The sequence below is a fragment of the Brassica napus genome, chromosome C5 (assembly GCF_020379485.1).
Source record: "Brassica napus cultivar Da-Ae chromosome C5, Da-Ae, whole genome shotgun sequence".
In the NCBI taxonomy this organism is placed as follows: Eukaryota; Viridiplantae; Streptophyta; class Magnoliopsida; order Brassicales; family Brassicaceae; genus Brassica; species Brassica napus.
In genome coordinates, this window is record NC_063448.1 from 11,919,630 (window position 1) to 11,938,367 (window position 18,738).

An 18,738-nucleotide genomic window follows, 5' to 3' on the forward strand; every position below is an offset into this window, starting at 1 on the left:
AGGAGGAGAAAGCAAAACACTATTTTATAATAATAGATAGATAGATAGACTAGGATTGGCACGGGCTACGCTCGGGATTTTTCTATAATATTTATTTTAATTAAATTTTCTATTGAGTTCAGTATTATATATATAATATATATTAATCTTAATAAAACATGAATCATTAGAAATTTCCAAAAATGTAGGTTTTATTTTTTTTGTTTAACAGATTTAAACTTTTACCACTCAGAATTTTTTATTTTTTTTATAAATGAAAATTATGTATTGAGTGATGAAAAACATATAAAATAATTAAAGAGTAGTTTAATCTGAATATTTTTATCTTACTTATTTAATTTTATGTAAAATAAATTTTACATGTACATTTTCTTTGAATTTTATTTTGGTTTTGAGCCATTAAATTTATAACTTTTAAGGGTACTAGAGATTTTACCGCGCTACGCGCGGTTTGTTTGTCTATAAACATTAAACCTTAGATTTAAAAAAAAATTAAGTTTTTTTTAATATTATATCATTTATTTGTTTCGATATATTTTTTGTTTGAAATATCATTAATTTATGTTAACATATTAAATGTCTCTATTAATTTTTTCGTAACCATGTTTAAATCTTTCTTAAAATTTAAAATACTCTACATTTAATAAAATAATATAAAAATTCTATCATCTTACGTATATTATATATTTTCTTATATATCGTCTAATTGTTTTTGAATTATTTTTTGAAATATAGGTAAATAAACTTTATTTCATATAAATATATAATTTTATAAATGTGCAATAATTTTGAATACTTAAATCTGTAAATTTTGATAACCAATAAAATGATTCAGCAATTCTTTGAGTTTTGAAGCCATAATTTATTTTCAATATTAAACTTTTGGTATTTATTATTTTGTAAATAATTATTTGTTATAAAAATGTGAAATATGTAGTAGATTTCAATATGAACAATTCTGTATTTAGTTACTACATAAAAAGATATTGAGAACCATTAACATATTCACAGATGGTCACTTATTTAACTAATCTTAAAAATTATCTCTTAACGTTAAAAATTCTTAAGTGTTGAGTTTCAGGATAGAATCTTGTTAACATATTCTCTCTCTGTTAGAAAAAATCAGAGACGTGTATGAAATCGGAAGCATAATATTGAAATATGGACATGTACCTCTTCATCAATCATCAACATCTCAAGGCCGAGAAGGATGCCTCCTTTAGAATTATTGCGAGCTTTCCAGAAATAGATTAGCTTAAAAAGCAACTGGGAATCTCCAGGTCTTGATGAAACCTAACTGAAGAAAAGTGGAGAATGAACTTGGGTGGTGGTGACTGCCGTTTGATTTGCCATAAAGCTAGGAATGAATTTCAGGATTTGAGCAATAGATTTTTGGCTTGAGGAGGCATCGTTATGATTGAGTAAGAGGAGGGATGTGGAGAGTTAGACGCCGATTTGTCTGAAGGAGTAATTAAGTAGCTTTGTTTCGTCATTATAGCCGTCGCAAGCGTTATACGGAGGAGATAGGAAGACAGTGAGTTCTGGAAGGTTTTCTGTAGACGTCGTAACAAAATTAGGTTGAAGTAAGAAGATGGCAAAACAAATGGGCCATTAAAGCTAAATGGTCTATTACGCAGCACAGATTCGTGGCCCAACAACTTAACATCCATGATGACATGGACAAATGATTGGTTGCGAATTTTTTCGCTGACGTGGACAGCTTAAGAGGGCTTCATATTCTCCTTTTAATAGTGTAAGATTTATTTGTTTCGATATATTTATTTGTTTGAAATATCATTAATTTATGTTAACATATTAAATGTCTCTATTAATCTTTTCGTAACCAGGTTAAAATCTTTCTTAAAATTTAAAATACTCTACATTTAATAATAATAAAAAAATTCTATCATCTTATGTATATTATATATTTTCTTATATATCGTCTGATTGATTTTGAATTATTTTTTGAAGTATAGGTAAATAACCTTTATTTCATATAAATATATAATTTTATAAATGTGTAATAATTTTGAATACTTAAATCTGTAAATTTTGATAACCAATAAAATGATTCAGCAATTCTTTAAGTTTTGAAGCCATAATTTATTTTCAATATTAAACTTTTTGGTATTTATTATTTTGTAAATAATTATTTGTTATAAAAATGTGAAATATGTAGTAGATTTCAATGTGAACAATTCTGTATTTAGTTACTACATAAAAGGATATTGAGAACCATTAACGTATTCACAGATGGTCACTTATTTAGCTAATCTTAAAAATTATCTCTTAACGTTAAAAAATTCTTAGGTGTTGAGTTTCAGGATATAATTTTGTTAACATATTCTCTCTCTATTAGAAAAAATCAGAGACGTGTATGAAATCGGAAGCATAATATTGAAATATAGACATGTACCTCTTCATCCATCATCAGCATCTCAAGGCCGAGAAGGATGCCTCCTTTGGAATTATTGCGAGCTTTCCAGAAATAGATTAGCTTAAAAAGCAACTGGGAATCTCCCGCTCCTGATGAAACCTAACTGAAGAAAAGTGGAGAATGAACTTGGGTGGTGGTAACTGCCGTTTGATTTGCCATAAAGCTAGGAATGAATTTGAGGATCTGAGCAATAGATTTTTGCCTTGAGGAGGCATCGTTATGATTGAGTAAGAGGAGGGATGTGGAGAGTTAGACGCCGATTTGTCTGAAGGAGTAATTAAGTAGCTTTAATTCGTCATTATAGCCGTCGCAGGCGTTATACGGAGGAGATAGGAAGACAGTGAGTTCTGGAAGGTTTTCTGTAGACGTCGTAACAAAATTAGGTTGGAATAAGAAGATGGCAAAACAAATGGGTCATTAAAGCTAAATGGCCTATTACGCAGCACAGATTTGTGGCCCAACAACTTAACATCCATGATGACATGGACAAATGATTGGTTGCGAATTTTTTCGCTGACGTGGACAGCTTAAGAGGGCTTCATATTCTCTTTTTAATAGTGTAAGATTAGGAAATTTATCTTTCAAAAAAATTTGTTCCTCCTTTTCCTACATCTTCTTTGCAAATGTATAACTAAATAATTATTTTCGAATCACATAATCGTATTTGCACAATACTGTAATTTTCAGAATTGGTTGGTGATCTAAATAATTATTAACAAAGTACAACAAATTTGTATTGTGGTTAAAAAAACGATATTATAGTTGTCTTTGGAAGTTTTTCACACATGATCTACGAAATAGACTTGCATGATCATTATATCATCAATCTATTACAAATGCCTTTTGTTTTTATGTATATACTAACAATGCTTCTTGGTGAGAAAATACCGAGTTGCTGAAAACAATGACTCTCGCCTTGTAAAGAGATTGAAAGTCTCAACGAAGTGTCACCCTCCCTCTTGAGATTAAGTTTTTTAATGCAATCAAATGTTAGATTTCTTCCATCTAATAGATCGAAAGAATCAACGAAGTGCATGCGTAACAAATAAAAGGATACTGAAAGTATCAACGAAGTGCAAGCGTAACATATAAAAGGATACTGAACCTCAGATAGATTAAAAACTCCTAGCTTTATAATATGAATGATAAGATGTGGAGTCCTAACACAATGTTGCTTAATGTCTTGCAAAGATTAATTCTTGCAAACACCTAAATTGTCATATAGTACAAAGTTCTCTACTGATATCTAAATAAGCTTCAGTTGAAGGTTAAATATGAGTAAGAAAGTGAAGCAAAGCCATACTGTTAGGTCGTGGTTTGTTATTTGCCGACTTCATATGTATTTCTGACATGTTGAACGTACCGGTATACTACAGTGGTGATTTGATATCTTTCGAACATCTAAAGATGTGGTTAAGGTGAGTATATGATGTTTTTTCATCACCTCGTTCATAGTGCCCATTTATTTACTCGTCTTAGATTGATTAACGCGCTCCTTGACTAATTCACTTTAGTGTAAAACATTACTTACATAATACAGCTGTTTGAGAGATTGTGTTGTATCTATAATCTGTTAAATGGTTACGAATAAACTTCACCTTACTGTACCTCTATTTATGGGATGCTCTGTTTTAGGTGTCCTACTAATATATTTGTCGCATAACCATGGCTGGTTGTCGTCATATCCGGCTATAGGTTCAGGTGGACAAAAAAAGTGATAAAATCTCTTATATATTAAAAGAGAAGCATTGTAATAAATGCATTCACACTATAATAAACACGTGACAGCTTCACAGTGATTTGATAATAAGTATGCTAACGCGTTCACACTGTATTTACTTTGCGTTTTTTTTAAATATAAAACTCACATACATTGTTCCAATAAAACTTTGGATTTTTTTTGTTCGAATAAAAATAGATAACGAATCAAAAGCCAAACTATATATATATATTATTTTTATTGTTTACGGATAAAGTTGAGCAAAATATTCATAAATTTTGATTCGATTCGATTCGTTTTCCGTTTTGATTTGAACCAAAAAATCTGGATATCCGTAACTCTACGAAACAAATCAAATACTAAAATACAATATCCAAAAAAAAAGCAAATCACAATACCAATAATTCGTTCGTTTTAGTGTTAATAATTATTAAGTTGATGTTTTTGGACCCATCATCAAATTTATTTAAAATATCTGCTTTTCGTAACAAAAGGAGTCTATAAATTTGAAATCTGCTTTTATTGATTAAATAAGTTGCGTACCTGAAATTAAATTATATTCAAATTATGTTATTTCTTTGTTATTAAAAAGTGAAACTAAAAACATACATGTTTTCGGAAAAAAACAATGGAAACAAAGATTTAGAAAATGACAATTCTCTCGAATAGATATTTTTAAGTTTTTGTCACAAAAATAGATCTCAAAAACTAAAATGACAAAAATAGCATTTTTTATTTTGAATTTAAAAAAAAAAAAAATTCGAAATCCTATCCCAAAAACCCACTCATCAACTCTAAACCCTAAACTCTAAACCATAAACCTTAAACCCTAAAGCACACCCCTTAACTAGGCCTGGGCATAAAATCCATAATCCGAAATCTGAACCGAACCCGAACCGAAAAATCCGATCCGTACCCGGTCCGAAATATAAAAAATACCCGAATGGATCTCGTAAAGTGGTACAAAACATATCCGAACCCGAAGTGTTATTAACCGAACCCGAACGGGTAACCCGAAAACCCGAAAAAACCAAAAAATCCGAAAAGATATCCGAAGAAACCGGTTAGAATGTCCAAACTAATATACAATGTAATTATATGAAACATGAATATATACTTCAAATATTCAATTTCATATTTATTTTTATATGGTATCTAACAATAAGTATTTAAAATTTAAATAACTACTTTAAATACTTAATTATATATAAATAAGTATATATTTCTTATGTTTTGCTTTTAAATTTTAGATTTTATTTCGGGTATATCCGAACCGATCTGATATAACCCGAATCCGAATGATATATGGTTACTTTATGGGTTCTATGATGTGATACAAAACTGATCCGAACCCAATGTGTTATATCCGAACCCGACCCGTACTTGCAAATTTACTAGAATGGGACCTAGGAGGTGTTATCAAAAAGAACTGAAATCCAAAAAACCCGACCCGAACGCCAACGGGTACCCGAACGCTCATGCCTACCCTTAACTATAAACCATAATGTCTAGATTAATTAACCCTAAGGTATAAGTATATATTTACTTTTTCGATAAAATATTTAAGTCTATTTTGGTCATTTTTATTTTTAAGGTCTATATTTGTGACAAAAATATTTTTAGGTCTATCCTAGACAATTTCTCTATAGAAATCAAGAAAACTATTTATATGGGTAACTTAGACCATCTCCAATGGGGGTTCTTCCCAGTGGGGTTCTTAATATATGTATTATGTATATATATATGTATGTATATATTATATATGTATAAGTAATTGTGGGGTCCATAATTATTGTGGAACCCCATAAATAAGGGTTCTTAAAAATTCTTAAAACCCTCTTTTAAGACCATGTTTATCGGGGGGAGTTTAGGAGTTTCTTAGAGGGGAGGGACCCACAAAACACACAAAAACCAGTGACAGAAGTCACCAAACAATAGTCGACTTTACTTGGGTTCTTGTACTGTTTGCGGACCCCACTGACACGTGGCGGCCCACGATTGGTTCATTTTTAATTTATTTTTTTTAATCAGACAAAAAGAAAAAATAAAAAAATAAATTTAAGAAACCCAAAACCCAAATCACCGATAATCATGTTCTAAGAACCCTTAGAGCACCATTAACCCATGTTCTAAAAATCGGCCGCTTAGCCGTCTGGGCGCTACGCGTCACTCTTCCACCCCAATTTATACCAAATCGGTGTAGAAAATCAGATATTCTGATTTTCTCCGCCTAGACTGCTTAAATGACTGCCTAGCCGCCTAGGCGACCGCCTAATCTATTTTTTTATTGCTTTTTTTTAATAATATTTTGTTTATTTGTTTGATCTAAAATTTTATAAATATCATTTATATTCATAATTTTGATGAAAATTACACTATATTAAGTTTATATATTCTATTTGTGTGTTTTATACAATCTTAAACATGAAAATGTATTAATGTTATACACAATTAAAGATTAACATGTTTTATAACATAGTAAACACTCTAAAAATTCTGCCCCGTATAATTTTCGATTAATCCCCGATTCCCGACCGCCCGATTAGCGTCTAGCGCGTTCCCGAACAGGGCCATTAACCCATGCACGGTTTCATAGGTAGGTTTTTTTTTGTCTGATAAAAAAAAATTAATTAAAATGGAACCAATCGCGGGCCACCACGTGTCGGTGGGACCCGCGAATAGTCCAAAAAACACCCAAGATTCGGCCCTCACAGAAGAGGAGGAAAAGGCTGTTCTTAAAAAGTGAGTGGAATCCACTGATTTTTTAATTATTCTTTTGCTAAAACTCATGGCTAAGAACTAGGGTTAATGGTGCTCTTATCTATGACCCCAAAGTTACTTATACATATATAATATATACATATATATATACATATATATATATACATAACACACATATTAAGAACCCCGATGGGAAAAATCCCCATTGGAGGTGCTCTTATATATCTAAGCATTGCGTGATTTTTTTAGTGCACTCTCCATTGATGCAACATGTGGTTCCCATGCCAAGGTCCTTCCAAGAGTTGATTGAGCAACTGTTGTGGTTTCATTGATTGTTGGTGTTTGGTTCACTGGGGCCTCACCACTCCCGGTAGCACTGTTGGTGTTTGGTTCACTGGGGCCTCACCACTCCCGCTAACTTGTCACAATCTGAGCAGATGCAGGGCACACATGTAAGCTCCATCCATTGCTTGTCTCAATGCTCTCAATTTTGTTCATGCAGAGAAACTCATCAATCTATTGCGCAATGCAGCTAGAGACGTTACAAACTCAAAAGATATATTAACTTATAGAAGGGTGGACCAGAAACGGTTTATACATACCGAGGAGAATTGAGGACATATGCATTTAGCTCAGACACCATTATGGACTCGATTTTCTTCACACCAACATATTATGTGGCACTCGTGGATGAGTTAGCTCTAGACTCACCCAAACTGTGATTGGTCAAACCATCATCCCTTTACTTGCAAGTTCCAAAGAATGTAAACTTAACCACCTCACTTGCGCTCACTGTACAGTAAAATCTATATGATTTACTGTGTGGTCGTTCTGACACCGCTGTTGCAGTCTCCACTGCCTGACAGTTCCCCATTTCACGGCGGAGAAAAGTAGAAGATAGAGAAGTTAGAATAAGCTAAATGAAAGCTACTGAAGAAATAAACAAAAGAAAGCTACTGGGGAAAAAATAAGATAATCAAGACCAGAACAAATGGTCTTACAGAAATATTTGGATAAAAAGTTTAATAATCAATTCCTGAACAAAGTGAAACAGAATCAACAAACCAAACAATAATCATCTCTCGAATATTTAAAGATTTAAACGCTGGAGTTACCTTTTCGTCGAGGAGGAGCATTCACATTCCTGAACCTTAGGAGGCGGACCTTGATGGTGGAGATACAATAACCATACTTCAATTCAGTGAGGAGGACAGAGGAATTAGCAATTTTCCAGGACAGATTTCTTTAAAAGATAATTAATGAGGAGAAACAACTGATGAATCTCACAGGACAAAACATACTCTTTATATTAAATGGAAACCTTTATCATTATTCAAATCAAGAATTTAAAACTTTTCAAGAAATAGATTGAAGATCATGAGTTTTGTACCTTTGCATTAGTATGAGCATGTCTATACACATAAGCTCAATCCTCGCTTCACGTACCTCGGCTCCCAAAATAGGCGGACCTCCACGGTGGTGGTCCAACCATCCCTCAAGTCGGCAAGGAAGAGAGCGTAGTTAGTCAGAACGTGTAGAAATCTATATGATGGAGAGGAATGAATAATATGAGTTTTGATGCAATGAGATAACCTATTTATAGTGGATGATTCACACAATAGCAATAATGGGGATACATTGAATGACAGATTGAGGAGTGGTGAGATGTTGTTGATGAGGTCGTTGAAGACGACGATTGGATGAATCTGATTCTCGTAACGTTTCCAAGAATTTATTTGTCGGTGAGTTGGAAGTCAATCGAAAGACACCACCGTCGGGTTCTAACAGGCTATCGCTGGAAACAATGGCTTCATGTATTACTGATGGAGGTTCGACGCTGGTTAGATGAACGGTCTAAGCATTCGTCGGAAAAAAAAAACATTTTTAGGCGACGCGAAGAGAAGATGAAAACGAAGTGTCGTTTTTTGAAAAAGGAAGCCCAACAAATAACAATATCACAAAGCCCATATATCCTAAGAAAAAAGCCCATCTGAATTCAGATTAATAAAGCTCAGCGTTTTGGAAGAAGCAGGACACGTGTCGTCACTACGGAACACGACTTTGCGACGTAGATAATGATTAAACAATACTTTATATAAATAGATTTGATGTTTTGTTTTAAAGATAAGTGCAATAACTACACTCTAAAACATTAATCTTTCAAATACAATAGCAAAATCTAAAACATCAATCATTCAGTATATAAACTAATAAACAAATACTTTTTTTGTTTCATTTTAATGGTTGTTCTAGGTTTATGCACATAAATTAAAAAAACATATGATTTTGTATATTTCTAAAATAAAAACACAATTACTTATATACTTAACCATATTTGAACTAATAGAAAAATAAAGTGAAAAATCTTATTAATAGATTTTGCATTGAAATTTTAAAACGACATTTTGAAACGATAATTTTTCCCTATATTGATAATTAAATAGAAACGCATAGTCATATACAAGTTACAAGAAAGAAACTGATGATAATCTTCCGAAAAGTCCAATGCCAAAGATCTTTCGTTTCATCTTCTTTTTTATAAAGGTTTAAGAACTTACAACATCACCATATTGGGAAAAAAAACTAGAAAAAAAACAAAACTACAAACTATTCTACAGCTTGCGAGACACTCATGTGATTTTCATTTTTCTCTTTTACCACTAAAAATATGGATGTTCCAACAATCTGTACAATAGAGATGCGTGTCCCTTATATTTTCATGTCACAACAAATAGGCCATGACCTTTCCCACAAGTGATTTTCATCCCTGAAAATACATTGGCTGAGATAGCCTTTGGAAAGTGCCTCTTTCTTTTTCTCATCCTTCGTCTTCCAAAGAGATCCATTCATCTTCTCATAGCTGTAATGCCAGATCAGGATGCTGCGACGAGGACGAACTAGTCTGCTGGTTGGCCCCGGGAGAGTTTGGCGATACAATCCTAGCGTTAAGGTCCGGTGGAAACCGGTGGAACTCCTGTTTGTTATAAGGAAACAACAACCCTTGCTGTTGGGAGCCCGGTACGGCCTCGGTGGTTGAGTTTGGTTGCTGCTGACTCGTGACACCGATCATCGGACTTGGACTATGGCTGAATCCACTGAATCTGCGGTTGCTGCTCTCAGGTTTGATCAGCGGTCCTGCCTGTCGGGAGGAGGACGATGATGGGAACTCAGAAACCAAGACACGAGAAGGTGCAGTCTCTTCGATTCCTTGAGCAGAAGAAGAATGTCTGTTTCCTATGAAAGCGCTCGAGACTGAAGCGGCTGGAGAAAGGATTCTGTTCGAATGATCATCAGATGCTAAGTCATTAGAACACTTTTGCTTTCCCAGCAAGGTTTGTTTTTGATGATCATCATCCTCTTCAGTTCCTGAAGGGTTGTCTCCAACCCAACCTAGACCAAATTTAACTCCAGAGGGCAACGCGGTTCCGATTCTCTTTGATGCAATTTTCCAAGCAACAGGACCAAGATTCGCAGCGTATCGTGCTAGACTCCTCGCGTAACCGTACTCAGTGTTCAGCCCAACCTAATGAATAAGGAAAACAAACGGTCAGACTCCTGTTTCACCGTGCAGAAGGGTATTATAATATTGATTGGGAATAGCGTACTGGAATCAACTGTTTCAACTCGTCTTCAAGCGTTGTTAAAACCGAGGGCTCCTGTGTACAAGTTGATAAGTGGTTGTAGGTATCGCGTCTGTTATCATCGACATTGAAATGTTTCATTCCATACTTGTTAACCGCCTTCACAACCGAAGCTGCAGAGAAACCGAAAAGATAATTTATATTTGGCACAAAAAAAGAAAAATCTGAAAGAAGGTAAGAGGGCAAAGGTAGAGATGTTTTACGTGGAAACTCATTCTCCCAATCTACAGACCAGCCACTTTGGGTTTCGCTGTTATGATTGATCCTAACCGATGTTTCTGCCTGACGGAACTTGTTTGAAGGAGGAGTCTTTCTTAGATTGTAAGCACCAGAAAACTTATTAGAGCTATCTCCTCCAGGAATGAGCGCATCAGCTGAAATTTCGGAAGCAGTACGGTCAATGGAAGATGGTTCAGGCTGTTTCTTGGGAGGACGGCCTCTTCTGGCAACTTTTGGCTGCTGCTGCTGCTGCTGCTGTTGTTCTTGTTGGCTTTGTGGTTCTTCATCATCACTCTCTTGCCTTAAATTCTCAAAATCCTTTTTAGCCAGTTCTTGTATAGCCCTCGCCTACAAGCCAAAATGAAGCGCTTTTTCAGAAACATGGAACCACACGATATATCAGAAGGAAAAAACAGGAGATAAAAATTTAAGACATACCTGTCGATAATATACAGTGTCTGATGAATTGTATTCCATTGCATTTGAACATATTAAAAACACATCTCCCTGCAAACAGGAACAGGGCCAGAAGGGACACTCGTCAGGAAAAGGAAACAAAAGAGCTGTTCCAACACCAATCTCCACACGAATTTCACATGTAATCAATATAGGAGGCAAATTTGAATCTAAACAGATTAATAGTTACTACGAGTGGAACACAAATTTTGAAACATCCTTAGGTCTGTACCCTACGGTACATATAACATGCACGCCAAACAACATCATGCATTGGCTCTCCATAAACCATAAGAAGCTATAAGAAAATTTTAAAATGACGATGCCACAACATAATCTTTAGCACAAGCCAAAAACAAACTAACTCGAAAGAATCAAAGATAGGACCCTATTGGAAGTTAGAAGTATCAAAGAGTCGTCCAATGCTCTCAGAGTACAAGACTGACCTCAAATTGTTCTAAACTGGCATATGCTCCAGAGTCTAATTTCTTCCGCACTGTGCTAAAGTCCATTGGATTCGTGATAATCTCATGATAATCAGGAAGCTGTAACACATACCAAACAGATATAAGACAAACAGAACATTAGCGAGCTTAAACATCAACATAAGGGACAGACAGTCACCTCCTCAGGATCAACCGGATCTGAGTAAACGCCGTAAGTATCTTTCCTACAAGTGTTTGTAAAACAACATAGATCAAACAAAAGCATTAACCCAGCTTTAACCAAAATACAAAATAATGAGACTTATGTCAGAGAGAAAGGAAATGAAAATACTTTTGAAGTCTATCGAGGATGAACACCAACAACTTTTTGTCCGGCAAAGGAGTAGTGGGACCAGACTCCACGGGAGACCCTGTCCACATGTCAATCAAGTTTTAAAATTAATCATCAGCAAAATCTCCCCTTTTTATCCTCGTACGTACGTACGAATCATCAGATAAATTAAATAAACGAAAATAAAAAAAAAGGGGGTCTTTATACGGGTACCTTGAAGAATGTCTGTCGCTTTCGAAGCCTTTTCTCCCTGCAGAGAATTAGAGAATTACCAAACAGATCATCATCATCATCATCATCAACTCCAAGAATCCACTAAAAATGTGAGCTTTTTCCCGCAAATCATAGAAAAAACAAGTAGATATGCTCCGTGTAAATTGAAAGTATAACTAAGAGACACATGAAGGTTTCAGTGCAGAGGCATCTTTAATTCGATAAAATACCATAAATCAGAGAATTTAAAATATATAATATTCATATTAAATCGAGGATAAAAACTGATAAACACAGCAACACACAAAAAAAAAAAAGGAAAATAATTTAGGGATAAAGCTGAAATACGAATTATCTACCAATCAAAATCAAGACACAGTCAAACTCATCTCTTTATACTTCAAGCAGAAGACGAACGAACACTCACAATATAAACGCGCGAAATCCCCAACTATATAATTTAAACCTAATTTCGACTCTCTTTTTTTTAAATTATAATTAAATCCATAGCTTTAACGACTCGAATTAGAAAACGAACCGTGAATCCAGATCCGCCGCCGCCACCACCGATCTTCCGTCTATTAAAGGAAGCCTCAGGAGTCTCGTCGAGGTTCAGATCGGAACCGCCTGATTGGGAATTAGGAGAATGTCGATGAGAGTGGGAGTTTAATCCGTGCAAGAGCCTGTGTTTCTTCTCCCGCCGCTCGTCGTCGTCTTCCTCATCGTCGTCCTTGGTCCAAGGGGCATCGGAAGAAGAGACTCCGTTGGGATTAGGGTTCCGGCGCTTGGATCGGGTGCCGGAGTTGGGAGAATTAGGGTTTTGGGAAGCGGATCTAGGGTCATCGTGGTTGTTTCTGTGGTGTTGCTGCTGCTGCTGCTGTAACTGTTGCTGTTTGATAGCTCGCTTCTGAAGGTCTAGAAGAGATGGCCTCCCTTTCTTCTTCTTCTTCGTCATTGTATCAGCTACCTCACCCATTCTCTCTCTCTCTCTCTCCTCTCTTTCTCCTCTCCTGTACAGGCGTTTGGTTTCGTGTTTTCTTACGTTTTTTTTTTTTAATTAAAAATGAAATTAAAACTAGAGAATTACTTGGCTGAACTCGCACGTGCCGAAAGGGTAATGTAACCTAAGTGGGTATTTGGGCCTTAACAGGCTTGAGGACGGTTTTCTGTTATGTGTCATGTCATGCTCATGGTTGTGCGCGCGCTATACACCTTTCTGATAGAAATTGATAAGGAACTTTGTAGTTCCGGTGGTGAATCGTATTTTAAAACTCTCTCTCTCTAATCTTCTATTGAGTCATATGCTAGCTAGCTAGTTGTTTAATCGAGTGTTTCTCTAATCGTATAACAACCAATGACGTGTCATTGGAGATTTTGGTAGTGTTTTAGCCTGTTATAAATTTTATTGAGCTTTGACTACCTTTTAGTTTCAATTTGTTGGGATTGTTAAAGCCAATGTTCAACTCTACTCTATATTGTCTGATTAGTACGATTAGGTATGTTAACATGGGTAATTATCCATGGGTTTACCCAAACCCACTAATAATGGGTTGGGTTTTTACCCATCTAAGATTTATTGGGTCGACCATGGGTATAATTTTAAAATCCATATTTATATTGGGTAAATACAAAAGGGCAATGGTGTACCCATGGGTTTTCAGTTATATTATTATTATATTTTCATCATTTTAGTTAAATTATATAAAATTTGCAAAAACTTTTTTCCATCAAAACCAAAAAATGAATTTTTCCGCCAAAACCGTAAAAATAAATTATCTCACATAAACCAAAATATGAGTTTTCCCGCCGAAACCGAAAAATCGATTTTTCCTGCCGAAACCGCAAAACCGAGTTTTCCCGCCAAAACCGAAAACCGAATTTTTCGCCAAAACCGCAAAACTGAATTTTCCCGCAAAACCGAATTTTCTCGCCAAAATCCCAAAACCGCAAAACCGAGTTTTTCTGCCAAAACCTTAAAATCGAGTTTTCCGACTGAAAACCGTAAAATCGAGTTTTCCCGCCAAAACCGCAAAACCGCAAAACCGAGTTTTCTCGCCAAAACCGCAAAAACAAGTTTTTCCGCCAAAACCGCAAAACCAAATTTTTCCGCCAAAACCAAAAAACCGAGTTTTCCCGCCGAAACCAAAAAATCGAGTTTTCCTGCCAAAACCGAAAAACTGAGTTTTCCCGCCAAAACCGAAAAAGGAGTTTTTTCGCCAAAACCGAAAAAGAGTTTTTTCGCCAAAACCGCAAAACCGAATTTTTCCGCCAAAACTACAAAAAGAGTTTCTCCGCCGAAACCACAAAATTGAGTTTTCCCGCCAAAACCACAAAATGAGTTTTCCCGCCAAAACCGGAAAATCGAATTTTCCTGCCGAAACCGCAAAACCGAGTTTTTCCGCCAAAATCGAAAACGAGTTTTTGCGCTAAACACAAGTTTTTCTATAAAATTGTGAAATCTTGTTTATATATTAAAGCTTACATTAATGATATTAATATTTTACATGATCTTTTTAGAATAAATAAAATAATACTTTGGGTTTGGATTTCAACCTTGATGTTTCTGGGTTTTTGCAGGTTGGGTATAAACTTGGTTGGGTTATCTGTGGGTTGGGCTGGGATGGGTTATTTTACCCTACGTTAACATCCCTAAGTACGATATTGTCCACTTTGTGTTTAAGAGGCAAGCCCGCATGGATTTACTTTTGGTTTCTTTTCCAAAAGGCATCATACTAATTAGAGTTGGATTTACTTTTGGTTTCCTTTCCAAAACCAAAAAGTTAGAAATTTATAGTGGAGCAGTGTACGATAAGAAGATGCCATTGTATTTTTGGTGTGATTCCAAATTTATAAGAGTCTGGATTTCTTAAAGGAAGAGGTGATGAATGGTTAAGATTTTTAATTAATTCTGGTTTTAGTAATATTATTGAATTGACGTTTGTTTCGTTAACTACTACCTACTACGTACGGTTTGGTTAGTTATTTAAATTAGATTTAAATGGTTTGATTTAAGTGTTAAACATGGTTTAAGCTAGTGGCATAAACTTGTAATATTTAAAGAAAACTGAAGGTTAATTTCAATTTGTACTCCAGTTTTAATAGATTTAATATGATTAAAAATATACATGTTAAACTATTAAAAGTAATTGATTTTCTCCTATGTTCACTTACATTTCCATCTGATTAAGTTCAATTACTTGGTCTTGACTGATCTGTTAGTAGTTTCGATTTCACACAGATTTGGTCTTGATGCGTGTTTTTCTTTTTTTGCCAAATCGGGTAAGAACCCTTAGCCATAGTTGAGAAAGTAAAAAAGTAGAGTAGACACAACTTTGAAACAAAGATAAATAAACATATTAAAACTGTGACACCCCGGTTTATTGTATATGAAAATGTTTAACAGAATTGATTTGATTATATAAGTCATGAAAAGTGTGGTTATCTTTTCGGGGACATAACCATTTAGAACTCCAGAGTTAGTGTGCTTGAGCTGGAATAGTAAAAGGATGGGTGACCTACCAAGAAGTGATTCGCGGTATTGTGTGAGTGATTGCAGAGTTACTAAACAATGATATCGAGCCTTCGGGAAAAATAACGCACTGCCTGTCGGATGGAATGTGGCCCACATGCCGAGTGAGCGGGCGTGAGTGTCCCATTAGCTTTTGGCGGTCGGGAAGTGGTATCAGAACCGAATCCATACAAGTGTGGAGTCAGTAAAGGCTCATACTAACGTGGGTAACAATCTTGGGGCGCATCGAGGGCGTTGCGTTCTTTGAGAGGACATGAATTATAACATATGGGTTTGTGGTATATGAAAAACTTAAGAGAACTGATTTGGCTCCCTAAGTCACCAAAAGTGCGCTTACCTTTTCGGGCACACATCCATTAGAACTCTAGAATTAAGTTTGCTTGAGCTGGATTAGTGAAAAGATTGGTGACATGCCGGAAAGTGATTTGTGATACCGTGTGAGTGAGGCCAAAGCATGAGGAAATGTCATGTGGTGATTGAAAGGTCAGTAAACAATTATATCGAGCCTTTGGAAAATTAATGCACCACCCGTTGAATGGAATGGAGCCCACGGGGTGAGTAAGCGGATGTGTCTGGCCCATTACCTGTGGGCGGTCGGACGTTACAAGTGGTATCAGAGCCGAACCCAGACAAGTGAAGAGTCAATGAAGGCTCACACTAACATGGATAACGATCTTAGGGTGCAAAGAGGGTGTTGCATTCTTTATGAATGGGTGAATTGTAACATCCCGGCTTGTGGTATTTGAAAAAGCTTAAGAAAATTGATTTGGCTACCTATGTCACCAAAGAGCACTTACAATTTCCGTCACACATCTGTTTAGAACTCCAGAGTTAAGTGTGTTTGATCTGGAGTAGTGGAATGATGGGTGATCTATCGGGAAGTGATTTGCGATATCGTGTGAGTGAGGCCAAAGCACGGGTAAAGGGTCATGTGGTGATTGCAGGGTTTGTAAACAATGATTTTGAGCCTTCGAAAAATTAACGCACCGTCTGTCGTACATAATGGGACCCACGGACCGAGTGAACGAGAGTTGGTAGTCCATTAGCTGTGGATTGTCTGGGCGTTACAAAAACATTAGACAAAGATTCAATAGCACATGTTTGAAATTAACCATAGCTAGGCGACATGGATATTCAATTCTCATTGCGAACAATCAGATCAGCCTAACATGAACAAGTCTTGAGAAGATTAATCGGTTGGATCTCAGCCTAAATAGTATTTCGTCAAACAAAGAAAAAGGGGGACAGTCAGATTTAAATGGAGTAAAAGCGGCAGTCTTACCTTGTTTCAAAAAATCTTATTATGTAATTTATCTTGAACTCGATTGGAGATATAAGAGCATCTGCAACCCTAATTCATTTTCTGCTCCAAACATCATTTTGGAGTAAAATATACTCCAGTCTCACTTCGTTTTCAACTCCAAAATTGAGTGATGACTAGGGTTACTATGGTCATTACTCAATTTGGAGTTGAGATTTTTTTAACTTATGTGATGGTTCTTTAATTTTTAATTTTTTTATTTCATACTAAAATAATTTAAAAATAATACTATAACATGAAAAGAAATATGATTTCCACAAGAGATTATTTAATAATTTTACATAAAGAAGTATAAACTAATAAAAATGCCAAAACTAAACATAACATATAAAATAAATAAACATAAAAATAAGTGATCTAATAATCTATTAAATCATTTTTGGAACTGCTACAATATGAAAATGACCGTTTTAAATTGTTTTGTTCGATTTAAAAATCAAAGATAAAAAAGCTCATTATTCATCATGGATGCATTAGTTGACCATTTGCGAAAAATAATATTCCAATGCTCATTATTGAACCAAAATATGCTATCTTATGTATATGTATATTATATGATTATTTTACTTTTTAATAATAACTGTTTATTTTAAATAATTATATTTTATGAAAGTTTTATAAAAAAATAAATTATATTTTATGAAAGTTTTATAAACATAAGATAGTTGGGGTTAATTGATAATTTTTTATAAGTAGAAGGTGCTACTAACAATGATTAATTAAATAAAAGTGAAATTATTTTCAAATATTACATTTGAAGTAAAAAATGAACTAATACATTGGAGTGAAACCCAACTTCAATTAGTGTTGCATCATTTTAGGGTAAAAATGGAGTAATATATGGAGATGCTCTAACTAGAGTAAAGAATTAAAAGAACTTTTGAAGGGAAAATAATGTTTTCAAAATTTCTTGTTTCTCCAATTAGTTCTAAAAGAAATTTAGAATAATTTTCCTCAAAAAAATAGAAATAAACAAATAAAAAGTATTTTATTATTCAATTATGATAATATCTACCTATTTTATAAAAAAAAATAAAGTTCATTTTAGTTCATTTATTTGGATTTTGTTAATTTGAAAATTCATTCTTCTAATAGTCATCAGCTAATCTAAAATAAATTGCATAAATATACTAATTTACGATTCATTAAAGTCATTTTATTGTGTATTTGACTGTAGCACCTTTTATATTTCTTGATTTTATGCTTGCTATTTTTATCGTACGTGTTTGCACTTTTCACAAACAGATATTGCATTCATTAACCCAAAAAGAAAACAAATTCACTAACTAACCAAAATCTGATAAACCAAGTGGTGATCGACCCATATCAGGTCCAAACCGTCCGGTCCATCAGGTATCCATCCGGCCCATACGCTAATGACTTAGACGAATAAGAGTTACATTTATCTATACTTGATGTTTATCTTTTCCATATGTATTTAGGATAAGTACTATTTCCTATTCCTATTAGGAATAAGATTTCTTTTTCTCTTATGACGGTCTAAATAAAACGGTCTAATACTTGTATAAATATAGACCTCTGGTCATGAGTAATAAGAAGCTTACATAGCATCTCTTTTATAACACGTTATCAGCACGATAGCCTCTAACCTAAGCCCCACGAAATTCCTTAAACTCAGCCGAATATCACAAAACCCTAATTCCGGCGGAACTTCAAAGAGATCATTCTACCAAACCGTGAGGA

At 34.7% G+C, this 18,738-nt stretch overlaps 1 protein-coding gene and 1 long non-coding RNA gene across 3 annotated transcripts; both read right to left on the reverse strand.

Moving 5' to 3' along the window:
• Positions 1-6,887: 6,887 nt before the first annotated feature.
• LOC125586893 lies at positions 6,888-8,790 on the reverse strand. 2 transcript variants are annotated; one of them, XR_007323429.1, is made up of 5 exons: positions 8,516-8,790; positions 8,269-8,420; positions 7,994-8,069; positions 7,481-7,737; positions 6,888-7,394 (listed from the first exon to the last, which is right to left on the reverse strand). It is a non-coding gene; the product is annotated as an uncharacterized LOC125586893 (long non-coding RNA). The 2 variants fall into 2 exon arrangements; XR_007323428.1 differs by having other exon boundaries at positions 8,269-8,787.
• Positions 8,791-9,379: 589 nt separating this feature from the next.
• On the reverse strand, positions 9,380-13,240 carry LOC125586894 (bromodomain-containing protein 9-like). The gene is made up of 9 exons (XM_048756737.1): positions 12,723-13,240; positions 12,185-12,221; positions 11,972-12,050; positions 11,819-11,864; positions 11,641-11,739; positions 11,177-11,245; positions 10,723-11,086; positions 10,484-10,632; positions 9,380-10,401 (listed from the first exon to the last, which is right to left on the reverse strand). Exons 1-9 carry the CDS (start codon positions 13,158-13,160, stop codon positions 9,733-9,735), a joined length of 1,950 nt encoding a protein of 649 aa, XP_048612694.1. The 5' UTR covers positions 13,161-13,240; the 3' UTR covers positions 9,380-9,732.
• Positions 13,241-18,738: the final 5,498 nt, after the last annotated feature.